The 13,516-nt window shown below is 44.4% G+C and overlaps 1 protein-coding gene across 2 annotated transcripts in view; it reads right to left on the reverse strand.

The window, feature by feature from the left end:
* dvl1a (dishevelled segment polarity protein 1a) overlaps positions 1–13,516 on the reverse strand; it is a 29,832-nt gene that overhangs the window by 12,849 nt on the left and 3,467 nt on the right. For both annotated transcript variants that reach the window (XM_030119545.1, XM_030119546.1), the window contains exons 2-4: positions 11,363–11,432; positions 5,210–5,331; positions 2,518–2,636 (exon numbers count right to left, since the gene is read on the reverse strand). In XM_030119545.1, the coding sequence (XP_029975405.1) occupies positions 2,518–2,636; positions 5,210–5,331; positions 11,363–11,432 (311 nt within the window). The remainder of the gene's footprint in view (positions 1–2,517; positions 2,637–5,209; positions 5,332–11,362; positions 11,433–13,516) is intronic.

Here is a 13,516-nt window from a genome sequence, read left to right on the forward strand (position 1 = left end):
AATGTGAGTGTGTTTCTGGGATAGAGCGGTGACTTGTCCGGGATGTACCCAGACTTCGCTCACAGTCAGCTGGGATCGGCTCCAGCAGGACAAAAAGACGGATAGATTTTCTGCTACGCTGTAAAACCAATACTGACATCTTGTCTTACCACGACGCAAAGCGCCTGGCAGCCCCGAAACTCATCACATCCCATCATATCTCCACGCTGCCCTCCAGGTCCTACACCTGTTCAACCGCCAATAAATTTCAACCGCAGCGTTATTCACCCTCAGACAACGTAAGAAAATCGGGAGGTGTACGTTTACAGCGTTTCAACTGATCGCTGCCGAGCGCCGTCCTTCACGCGGAGGCAGAACGACCCGGAGCGTGTGTATATAGTGACGGGGGAATTCCCGCCGCCGCTGCAGGCGGCGTGGCGGCGAGACACGGAGCCGCGGCTCCCTCTCCACACGTCTTCACATCCGCCCCTGTCACAGAGCCAAAGCGAATTACATTTCGCCGGTCCTCTGCCCAGAAGATTTATGAGGCACAAAATTGCTGGTAGACTTTAAGAGGCCCACACAACTTCCCTAATGGTTTCACTTAATTAAAGCAAACAAATGAGATGTGAGGGGGAGGAAAAGAAAGAGAGAGAGAGAGACTGTGTGTAAGAATGAGAAGAAAACTAGATCTTTGAGTAATTCTACAACATTTGTCGTCTAATTTGGGACAAGGTTAGTAAACACAGAGCAGGGGAAGTGAAACAACGATTTTTTTTTCCAGTTTCGGGGTAATTCTCACTAACAAAAAAAAAAAAAAACAAACGTTCATTCAGCTTCTCGCAGCGGCAGCAGAAACATGTGCCCAGTCAAATGCACCGTCACGAGTCAGATCACCAAGATATCACTGCGTTTACAGCGGAGAAGTCGGTCGCTGATATACACCCATAAAACTGTGCCTGCTTGGCCAGACAGCCACAGCTCCCTCTGCCTTCATCTGCGATCGCAACTGCGGCACATAAATTAGTGAGTATTTGGTTAATGAGCCTGGAGTGCGCGATGCTGAGCCAGGCTGGCTGGGAAGGAATAACAAGGAGAGAAAAGATGAAGGCAGGCAGACAGAGAGTGAGAGAGAGCTCCTCATGTGTAAAAACAACTGCAAGGCTGCATGCAGCTGCTAGTTTACACACACAAAACACAAACACGCAAATATCCAGAGGAATACAATTATCATAAATTAAATGAAGGAAGCAACGGACAGTGAAAACTGATGAATGAAATAAACCAGTGAGAAAAATGAATAATAAAAACAGAGTGAAATATAAATGAAGTATCTAAATATCAGTGTATATACTATACTAAACCATAGTAAAATAGGGAAATCCAGTGATACTAAAAATGTTGAATAAAAGAAATTAGGAGATAAAATGATTACAGCATCAGCAACACAGGAAAAAGGAAGGAATCACACTTTGCAGGTGTTTGTTTTTTCAATGTTGTGACAAAAAAAAAAACTGTAAAAATCTGACTTCAATGTGAAATTGTGAACATATGTGTGTGCGACCAAAATTGTAGCATCCTCTCTGGATGCGTAATTTGTATATTTGTCTGTTTCAATGTTAAAATAAATAAACTTTTACAAATATATTTAAAATGGAGGAAAAAACAGTAAATCTGGAATACGTGAAAGACAAACAAAACTGGAGTGACTCAAAGACAGTTCAGTAATACTACAAATAAACAGATAAATAAAAGCAGGTATTTATAAAAGAATTATCCAGGTTGATTATGCTGATAAAGGACACACCTATTCTGCGTTTCCCTGCAGCCGGTCTCACTGAGCCTGTGAGGCAGAGCAGCGCTTCTGGAGCGATCCGTCCCGCTCCCAGCTCAAGTGGTTTTAATAGAAACTGCCGCAGTCAAATGTCAAAACAGCAAAAGCAACCGTGTGTTTGCACTTGATAACGGCTCCCGGGGGGTTTTAAAAATCAAGATCCCGACAGTCTTTTTTTTTTTTCCCCACATACACTAAAGATAGCAGCTTTTAAGAGTTCAACAACGGCGACAGCAGACTTTCCTCTGATATTTCACAAAACACTACAGTGCAGTGACAGGCTGTAATCATCTGACAAGATTGGAGTGTGACTACCAAGTGGAAAGCACCCGCTGACAGTAAACCTGAGCCACACACAGGAAGGACAATTACTGGGAATGACAGAAAATTCCATAAACTTTGACACACAGTGACTTTATTCACTTCATTGTTTACTTTGAGTGACTGGATGTCTCCGTTTCTTGGTTTGACACATAGCTGAAGTTCAACGTGAAACACTTGATCCCCAAAGGCCTTCTTTCAGAAACGTCTGCTGTCTGTCCACCTCTCTCTCTCTCTCTCTCTCTGTCTCCGTCTCTGTCTCTGTCTGAATGACTTGCACGGAGTATAAGAGTGAAACGAGGAGGCAGCGAAATGTAATAACTTGGAAATGACAAGATAATTGCATTTTTAGGATCCATCTGTTCCTGGCTGATAATACTCACGCTCAGTTTCTCTCGCTCTCCGCCGTGCTCGCTCTCTCTCTCGCTCTCTGCGGTGGCTCAGGAGGGACTCCGTGCCCGTCTCGGTGTCCAGGCCGTCGCGGCTGCTCACTGCGTTGGCGCTGCAAGACGCACGTTGGAAAACTTCAGTCAGTCGTAATGACACGCGGAGCATACATTCTCTCTGCCTCGCTCACATTTAGCACTTTAAATTATTTCTGCAGCCGGGCTTGTGAACGTAATCCCCATCGCCAATATAGTTGTGTCTGCTGTAATATCTGCCTGCCTGCCATTCAGCCTGAGGGGAATATGCTACTCATCCGATGACAGTGGTTCAAATCCAGTCCCACCGGCCAAAATAGCAGTTTATTGTTCTGCGGTATGTGATGTGCATTTCACTAAGTGTCATTAATGACCAGATACCCTGAGAGGGAGCCATTCTGGACAATACCAGCATTAATGAGACCTATTGAAAGCCCAGATGGTGCCTGGAGCGTGATCGGGAGGGAGACAGCGAGGGGAGAATGACAGATCGCATATAAAGCGAGAGGTGGTAGATCAGGTGTGGGCCGAGCAGTAAGCTGGCCTGTGTTCTCCGGGTCCGGGGAGGAGTCTGGGGGTCCTGGAGGGCAGATTGTTATTCTGTCAGAGGGCTGGAGATGCTGTGGCCTCAGGCGCCGGGGTTAAAGGGACTTACGCAGCCGTCGGGCTCCTGAAACCTGAAGCTGGTGAGAACTCCACTCAGCCCTGTCAGCCTGTCACACACACTTAGGCATGTGTGCAACACGTACCTCACACCTGCATAAATAATCACAGCGGCAATCGTGCATTCATGCACGCCTGCGCTACAATGGCAGCACTCATACACACACAGTGTCGCATTCATGGTGTGTAAACAGAACAAAACGGGCATGAAACAAAAACCCGCGGACGAGCGTCATCCCGCCTTCTTCAGAAACGGTGTTGTCACACACCCCAGCAGCATGCAAAGCTTTTTTTTTTTTTTTAAACCAGGAGCAGAGAGGATGGTGCGTCTGCTGTGTTCACTCAGCGGGAAAAAGCGCTCAATGGGGCATGCTTACACGCTTCTGCGAGAGAGTACTAATGGCCGCACCTGGGCCCGGCTTCACCGGCACAGGTCACTGCATGTATACAAATATCGCCGAGGACGCTCCCTCTCGGAGGCATTTTTTTTTCCCCGACAGCTGATCGGAAAGCACCGCGATGACGATCGACTCCCCTCCCTGTGACGGGCGTCACGTCTGCGGATCCGGAGGGAGATTATCCGAGGCGCTGAGCTGCAGCTGTGAACAAATGCCACCCCCTTTCAAGGCCCGCACCTACCGCCCGCCCCTCGCCGCGGCCGATCACCAAACACCCCCCCCCCCCCCCCCCCCCCCCCCCCCCCCACACACACACACACACACACACACTCCCTCCTGGGAAATGGAGATGGGTGCTTTTAATGTCTGCTAATCCGGATTACCAGGCCGAAGCACATCAGTTGTGTCCATTCTCAGCCCAAAACACCTATTCTGCGCGCTCATCAAACAGACCTATTCAGGCCGACAAACACACCAACTGCATGAATAAGGCACAAAGGGAGAATGAAGAAGTAATAATATTCTGGCTATTTACAGGGAGCGGCGAGGAGTGGAAGGCTGGGATCATTTCAAGAAAGGGAGGAGGGTCGCTTTTGGGAATTCACCCTGCTGGTTCCCAGAGAGAAAGGCTCGCCTGTCTGACTCAAAACAAGGATAGAAAAAAAAAAAAAAAGCGAGAGACCGAGAGGGAGGAGGGGGGGAAATGACGTGGGGCAGGGAGGGTGGCACTCTGCGGTTTGCTCCACAAGGTGGCAGCAGTGAACGCTGGCTGGGAACAATAAAACCATCAGGCCAGCTGACAGGCGAGCAGCAGGGAGCGGCCCATAGAGGGCAAACTCGAGCTGGGATGTCAAACACTGGATAAAGAGATACACCGAGACATGACAGATTGCATGTTCTCAATATAGAGCCTCTGCCATATTGCTGTGCGCTGTAATGGCAACAACTCTAGCCTCCACTGCCCCCAGCCCTTCGCACTATTTTTAGAAAGGAACCTCTCCTCAGCAAGTGCAGCCATATTTTCTAATCTGCTGGTTTTAAGCCTGAGTTCAGGTAACTGAAGCCCGGCCGCTGAGAAAATCTCCATTTCTGAGCTTTTAAGCACCGATACGCTTTTGGGCCACATATGCCTTTATTAAGCGAGTATGAATGAGAGCTCTGAGTGAGTGAACACAATGAGCCTCACTGAGTGCCAGTATTTGCCTGAAGATGTTTATGCTGCGAAGGCTATTTCAAGAATCATCCGCATTGGGGGCGTACGAATCATGTTTACATAGATGAGCGGACTAACGCCTTTCTCCATGGCCGTGTGGGACGGAGGGAACATACACACAAGCGGGAGGAATACTCACACACCCATGCATGGACCCACTCTACAGCTTTAACACACACTTCATGATGCGTTCACACATCAGCCACCTACACTCCCCATACCAGAGCGTGGTGATGAATCTCTCTGCTGAGCTTTCCCGGTTTTCATTAACACACACGGCGTGCCGAGGAATAAAAAGGTCACCGCGCACTTCAATACATCTGCCTACATGCCCATGTGCAATTGTGCATATATGACATGCGGGAAACAGACTACTTACTGGAAGGAGGGGGGCCGCGAGTCTCCGATGCCCCCTGTCCTCTCGAGAGGAGGGGGGAGCTCTGGATGGCTCTCCGTGCACTGAGAACCTCCATCAGAGTGCGCACTCTCTGCCAGGACCAGCTGGGAAGGAAGCAGAAGAGAAAGAAATGTCCATTATAGATCAGACGTGCGCGGACTGAGACACAAAAGATAATAAATGCTTTTTCTGTGTGCTACGGGCCCCACAGTGCGAAGACAGAAGATCAAAAACAAACTCCACGGACGACGTGAGGCCCAGATTTCAGCACCGTGCAGACGCTTCTTGGGTAAAAGGAGAAAGTCTAAATTGAGATGCTGGAAGGAAAACCAGGAGGCTGCTGGCCACACACAAACAAGGCGAGAAGCACTGCAAGCAACACAGAAACTTAAAAGACCGCGGTGCTTTTACCGAGTTTGGTGTCGGCACAAAGGATGATGTACGGTGACCCATCCTTTCATCTGAGCCTCAGTAATGAAAGTTACGGCTCACAGCCTTCCAACAACTGTATGGATTATTTTAATGCAGGCTCCAGGACTCACAGGTGTCGCCGCACTGTCACGAGAAAAGTAAATGAAGACGGAGATGCTTTATTTATTATCATTTGTTGGTTTCATTTCGTCACATCTGAAAGAAAGAAGTATTCCTGCGATTTTCCATCGCCTTCTGCATCTGCTAAGAGCTGCCCGGCTTTTAGTTTGAAGCATCCTGACAATGAGCATCCCTCTCCGGATCTTGGCTTTGTAGTTCAATATCACATTTATTTATAGAGCACGTTTAAAAAACAACAGCTGTTAAAAGGTCCTCTACAGTTGTCCGTCTATCCCTTCATCTGATTACAGATAAAGCCGGGGTGCGTCCTGAACAGGTCAGCAGTGCATCGCAGGGCAAACACACACACACACAGACGATCTCTCACACACTCACATGCACATCGACAGGCATTTTAGGACCCACAGTCCACCCCTCAATGATATAATATGTTATTTTTAAATTCATTGAATTAATACAGGATGCAGTTTAAACCTGTATCAATACAAAATAGGTGTGTAAACACACAAAAATGGATGCTAAGAGGGGAAAAAGTCCCTTTAATGCTGAATCAGCAGAAACGTCGGTCTTTATTTAACTGATTCAGTTCTGTTTTCATGAGCAAATATGAATTAAATGAACCCATGAGCCATTTCATGATGCATCATGTTTTCACGGTTTTTAATGTGTCAAAACCTCACTGCAAAACACAATTATATTTTTGTCTTCAATATAATAAACTATTTATTTCAAATTCTGCATCACATCTGTTCTCAATTAGTATGTATAAACAAACTGAGCAACTAAACTCACCATCCTCCTGTTGTTTAGAGGTGTCAATATACAACATTACATTAATTTTTATCTTAAAGATTTCATGCCCAAGCAAAAGCCCACATCCGCCTGAAAATACAACCCTCTTTCAGGTCACGACTCACCACTTTCGAATCACGGCTTTTGACTCATGACTTAACCTCAAACACACGTTTTCCCAGGCAGGGAGAAGATGCGATGCACAAAGATTGAAATGAAGCAGAGCTAAAGAGGCAGTGAAAGTGGCCGGCCCGACATGCAGAGGCAGTCCGTTCCAAAGCTTCGGGGCTGAGGCAGCAAAAGCTCAAAACCTCCATCATTCCTGTTTGACTGGATTTTGGAGCAACCAAACTGTGATGTGAGATTACAGCAGGTCTGAAGAATACAAACAATTAATAAAGCAAACAGCCGAGAAGGGATGTCTTCTCACTTTCACTTCCCAGTTAAAGTTGTCCCGTTATGTTAAAATAAAAGAATGTCTAACGCTGTCTAAATCATTCAGGAAGCCTCAGATTAAAAAAAACAACAACACTGAAACAATCTTTATTGATATTAAAATTGCATTCAAGTTTTATTAAAAAAAAACATTTGATAAAGAATTTCTTTTTTTCCCCCTATAGATTTCTTCTTTTAAATCAAGAATGCAACAATTGCTCACATTCTAAAACAAACTTGCACGCTACGGTTGTGTTTTTTAAGCAAACAAACACATTTCCAGAGCGTGTGCAGCCATATTCAGCAGCAGGTCAACATTATGCAAGCAAGCAACGCAGCACCAAGCTTACAATCATCTGCTTCATTTACAGGAGTGGAAACAGCAAGGTTAGTTTGATCTCCTTCCTGATCCGACCAGGATTTGAACCTGGGGCCCCACGTTCACAGTTAACATCAAACCCACCAGCCTGTCAAATCCAGCTCTGTTTTGCCGTGAATATGCTAAAATAAATAAAAAAGAGTTGCTTTAAAGTTTGCAAGTCAGTACCTGTCCTTGGTTTACAGAAAAAATACACAAGATGCTTTAAAAATGTATCTTTACTTTGTTTAAAAATGAAAAGATTACATGTTGAAATACTGCTTCAGAGTCGAACAACATGGTGGAGCAGTGGTTAGCTCTCTCTGCTCACAGTGTGAGGGTGTGGGTTCAAATCCTAGCTGGGTATAGTGATGCTGCACACAATATTTAAGTGCCTTTTCCTTTTTGCATACACATACTGTACCCATCAACAACCAAATTAAGCACCAAATATCAAATCATATCACATCATCTCCTCAACCTACTTTCGAAATTTCAGACCCGAACACCCTGCCACACACAAACTGTATGAGAAATGAAAGCAGAGGCTTCACACATTATGAGGAATCAGGGTAACATCATTTCCACGCTGAAGTCCACAAATTTAAAGTGGTTAACACATTACATCTAATTAGTTGATAAATAATTTCCACAGTTCATTAATAAACTATCAAAGCCGTCTTTTGATAGAAACCATGCTTTAGTTCAGATAAAAAATATTCCACAACACTGGAGGCTCATTAGACTGTTTCATGTGGAGTAACAAGAGGTCAGGGAACGTTTTGTTGATGCAGACAGCCAGCCGTCTTGAAATAAACCGAACTGAGATTTAAAATGACCCCATTAAGTGAGCGTGGATTGGTCATGTGAGGATACCGATTCTTATGTTACAGTAACTATCAGCTGACAGACTAGCAGTGCATTAATGACTCCAGATGTACAAAACACTATCGGATCTCTTCAGCTTCTCTAGAGTCAGGCTTAGTTTGAATCGCAGCTGCTTTTATAGCAGGAGAATTATCTTATTGAAGGTATTTTCAAAAGAACTAAAGGTACTTACACAAACCAGATCAAACATACTGACAAAAAAAAGAAAAACAAAGAAAATGTTTCAGTTACATTTTTAAATAGTAATCAAAAATCATTCCTAAATTCGTCGTTCCTAAAGTGGACCCAAAATTAAGTATAGGCACGCTATCACTTATTACAATATAACCATAACATGTTAAAGGATCGTCAAAATAGCAAACTGAATATTACAAAGAAACCAAGAAACAATAAATATCAAAAGAGAGACACTGATTAATGAGGGTGAGACCAAAAATCTTGATTTTCCATCCAAAAGCAACACAACAGAAGCATGTTTAATGGTTCGGAGTTAAAATGCTGAACTAACACATAAAACAAAACAGTTTTGTTTTGTTTTTTTTTTTGTTTTTTTTTTAGATCAAAATACATCCCTGTTGAGAAGGAGCTAGTATTCAAAATGGGATTAAAATGCTGTAAATATCTACTTATGTGCTCCAAGATAAAGCTGAGCTCACCAACTGACACTCAACAATGAACACTCTTTAGCTGAATGATGAATTTATTTGTTTGCACTACTGTAAGGACGCTAGAATTGAATGTTAAGTGGAAGGTACTTTTACGAGTATAATAGGACATGTCATCACATTTCCAGGGGGCACCAGAGATCAAACTGCAGGACACAAATGTATAGACCAGCCTGCTCTGCCATCTGAGTCACAGTTGACCCACAAATTGGGAAAATAGCGACAACATAATAGTAAGTGCCAGGCAAACAGTAATGACCATGCAGGAGGGATGAATTATATCTCTGCTGTGGTTGAAGTGATTGAGTAGAAGGGGGATATGTGAACCATGGCTCCACATAATAACACATACTGCAGTGTGTCATCGCTTTTAATTGATCCTGGTCAGATCTTATTCAATTTCACTTAAAACACTGAAATATAATATTGCATGTTTTAATAACATGAAATGTTAGTTCTACCTTTCATTCAGCATTCCATGATTTCTTCTAACAATGACAAGGAAGAGGCCACACTGGGAAGCATTAGTCTGTATCTCTAGCTGATTTCTCCTTGTTCGTCTCTTCTTCCTGAGGTAATTTGTCACATATCTTAAATAAATGCTTCCAATTAGGTTTTTATTTTCACATCAAGTCTCACTTAAATGATTTATTCACTTCCTCTTTCCTCAACTGAATGAGATGACTACTTGTATACGTTTCAAGTTAAGTGCTCCATGCTTGGTGCAGCCATGCAGTGAGCTTTGATTTCATCCAATGCAGTCTGTAACCTGAGCTAGAATGATGATATAAGTACACGGATATGTGAGCATATTTCATTTCCACGCACCAGGAACCAATGCATGTGTGAATAAATGATGTTCCTTCCTGTTACACCTCCGATTCATAAATATAACCTCAATAATCAGCCTTCATAGATGTATTTATCTCATAGATAGAAGAAATTAGATCTTTAGTATAGCCTTCATGTGACAAGAGTCAGCATTGCAGTTGAAGATATACTATTAGTTGCTGTGGCTAACAAGAAAACAGCAAGTCTTTTTTGTCATTTGATTTCAGTATAAGAGTTTGAGAACATAAACGGTTAACCAAATGTTAGTCGACAAATAGTTTGAATAGTATAGGTTTATATATACAGTATTATATCCTAGTAAACTGGATATTTAGAAGTTTTTGAATTTCAGACACCAGTCTGGACTGTGTGAAGCGTTTTCACTACCTTTTGACAGATATGCAAAGCAATCAATCAATCAAGAAAGTAATTTTGCAAACCCCATTGATTAATAGTAATCATAACAATAATAATCATCATCATCATTATCAAACTTTACATAATTTATCATTTAACAGTTGCAGCCCTACTAGTGTGTAAGATGTTTGTAATGACCCATGGTGAGGAACAGCTTTTGACATATAACCAGTTATCCAACAGTATTTGCGCACCAAAATCAATACAAATTCATTAAAACAGAAGAATAAAAAAGACAAAACCAACGCATTGATCTGAGCACACAGACAGCTATGTGAACAGTGGAAACTGCTTGAAGTCACAAGTAGTCCAAGCAGGCCGACCTACTTAAAACAAAATGTGCATGAAATGTGAAGATGCACTGGTTTGGACACACACACACACACACACACACACACACACACACACACACACACACACACACACACACACACACACACACACCACTTTAAACACAGGTTAAGACTTCAAGCCGTGCTGTAAATAAGCATCGACATTAATTAAGTGGTATTGAGCAGGACTGTCTCTAACAAGTCGCCAGCCACCACTGTGTAGCTCTGACCTCTGACCTCTTGGGGGATACAGGCAGTGAAAGTTATGACTTTCCCCACAAAGATCAATGAAGTCCATCTACAAACCTCTCTTTTCACTTAATAGCCCCCAAAAAAAAAAAAAGAAAAGAAAAGAAGAAGAAACAGAGTAGATTGAAAACACACGCTGCTAATCAAATGTTTACACCCTCATGCTTAGCTTTCAGTCAATATTTAGAGCCACGGTTCGACCCCGTGTCCACTGTCTTGTATGACACAGTAATGATTAGGACGTAAATCCTCCTCTAATATAGACAGGCTGATTTGAAGTGACACTTTAAATTCCCAGCAGGAAAACACGGTCTCACTGTGCCATTTATCTTCTATAAATACCACAGAGCTGCCTAAGTCAACAGAGTAACTCACTGTCAGATAAAAGCGAAGAGTCTGACTATAATGCTGATTGAATTTTTTTAACAGCGGCTAAGTTTAATGGAGCCCACACTTTTATGATATAACCGCTGAAAGGGGTTTGAAGAGCTCTGTGGAGGCGTCGCACGGCCACATCCACAAGATCTATGAGCGTTCAAGCGTCTTTGGTTCGAGCTGAGTTTGCAAAGGCAGGCGAGCGCTGGGTCAACGTGCGCGCGTCATCCATCTCACTTACCCAGGACACCACTCGCCCGTTGAAGCACGGCAGCTTGGCGTTGTCATCGGAAATCTCTTCTTTGACAACCCTGGGGACCGAGGAAGACAGATACTCGGTTAGGCCAGCGGAGCAGAAGTGGGACACAAAGTCACCTCGACACAACGCGACCTGGATACACTCTCATTCCCTCCACACACTCAGCGACATTCACGCTTTCAAAATCACATTTTCCACTTCGCTTTTAACCAGCTCCACCGCCCTGCTAGCAGTGGGTAAGCTCTGGGTAGCGACGCCGCCGCGGTCAGTCCCAGAGTCCCGTCAGTGATTTATGGACATCGTGACTGTCCATCCAGTTACTCTCGGCTCAATGTGATAAAGACTACTCAACCTGGCGAGATACGGCCATAAATCAGTGATGAACAGGTCGAATAGTAAGACTGTGTTGGTATGCATGTTTTATGAAAATCCAATCACAGACAGAGGCAGACGGGCGGATAGGCACATAAATATGCGATTAGGTATGTAAGTGGGTAGATAAGAAAGTAGGTAGATAGGCAGAAGGGTGAATAAGTAGGGAGGAAGGACAGTCAGGTCAACAGGCAGATGGACAGAAAAGTGTATGTAGGTGTGTATAGATAGAAAGAAAATGTATATCAGTGGATGTTTTGTGTGTGTGTAGGAAGGGAAGCCCTGATCGCAGCCACAACAAGCCATCACAGCACAGAGGCGTGTATTAATAGAGCTATCTGGTGTGAGAGACTTCTTCAGTGAGTTCGCCCCTGGCTGTAAATTCCCTACAAAAATACCTCGCAGTTACCCCTTGACCTGCAGGGGCACAGTTCATCTGCAACCCGCAACCACACCTGCCGGTCCTGTGTCACACGGATCGGGCTCGCCGCACGCCAAAGGGGCAGGGGACAAGCTGGCGAGCACCTGGCACGCTGACGCCGAGCTGAAACGTCCTCACACGTTTAGCAGAATCCTCCATTCCTCTATGCTGTATTTATGCTGTTTCCACAAGGATATTACCCAAATTGATACAACCATGCAGTTCTGAAACTCTGTGGAGATCCCATATTAGCCTCTTGGCTTTGAACATGGTACATGAAAAGGGAGAGGCACGACTCGAGAGCAGCAGGAAATCCTAAGAAGATTTTATGCAGGGGTGTCTCTGACAGAGGCCTCATAGCTTTTTTATTTTCCACTTCTTGTTTGCCAGAACTTCCCTGCTACTGAAATGATTAGCCAAGCCAGTGGTGTTTTTGTGTGCACTGCTGCTGCGGGAGCCGCGGCGCTGGGAGTGGTGGGCAGCGATAACGTAGCCTCGTGGCTGGAACCAACAACCACGGAGTCTGGGGCGCGCTCCACCTCGGGGAGGAAAAGGGAGGGAGGCGGCGGCGGGTCGAGTCTGCCGGCCGAGTTTTAGGTAGGAAGTGTTTGCATCCTCTCTCTCAAGCTGCACGACCAGATGTAAGGTGACTTGTGAGGATGTGGGAGTGGCCTGTACAAATAAAACGCTTCTTCCTAATGTTTGGCAGGAATGAGGCCGGCGGTGACGCCAACAGAACTGTATTTTCTGGCCTCTGGAAGATGTGACAAATAAAAAAGGCATTTGTATCTTCGCTGTGAGAAGCGAAACGATTCCAGTGATAAGAGATGACGTCTTTAATAGAGTCCATCTGATATCAGGGCCAGTCATCGCACTACTAGTGAACTTTTAAGAAGCACACACACACCCACACGCTCACAAAAAACACATAAGCTGTATTTAGAGAGGCATGTGTCTGGTGTGGGCCACTGTCACACATCTGACTCCTTACAGCGGACAGCTTAAATAGGTCTTAACAGATTTCACAGGATAATGACACAAGATTTACCCTGGTGATCGCAGAATATTCCGCTGCCGGAGATATTTGTGTAGCTGGGGGAGATTAGACGTGTTTGTTTATGCTCCGAAAACACAGAGGAGTGCTGGGTAATAGCTTCAGCCAGAGACTGGAGGCAGGAGAACGCAGAAGCCAGCCAGCGCCGGCCAGCAGGCCAGGCACTTTGGCGGGTTGATGCTAATGATGCTATAAACAGGGAAGCTAAATATTTGTAGACAAATAAGACGGTGAACAGATAGACTTTTAACGTGATACAGAATTTCTCTTAGTAAACAGCTTAATTGAG

Source organism: Salarias fasciatus, chromosome 20 (assembly GCF_902148845.1).
Source record: "Salarias fasciatus chromosome 20, fSalaFa1.1, whole genome shotgun sequence".
Taxonomy (NCBI): Eukaryota; Metazoa; Chordata; class Actinopteri; order Blenniiformes; family Blenniidae; genus Salarias; species Salarias fasciatus.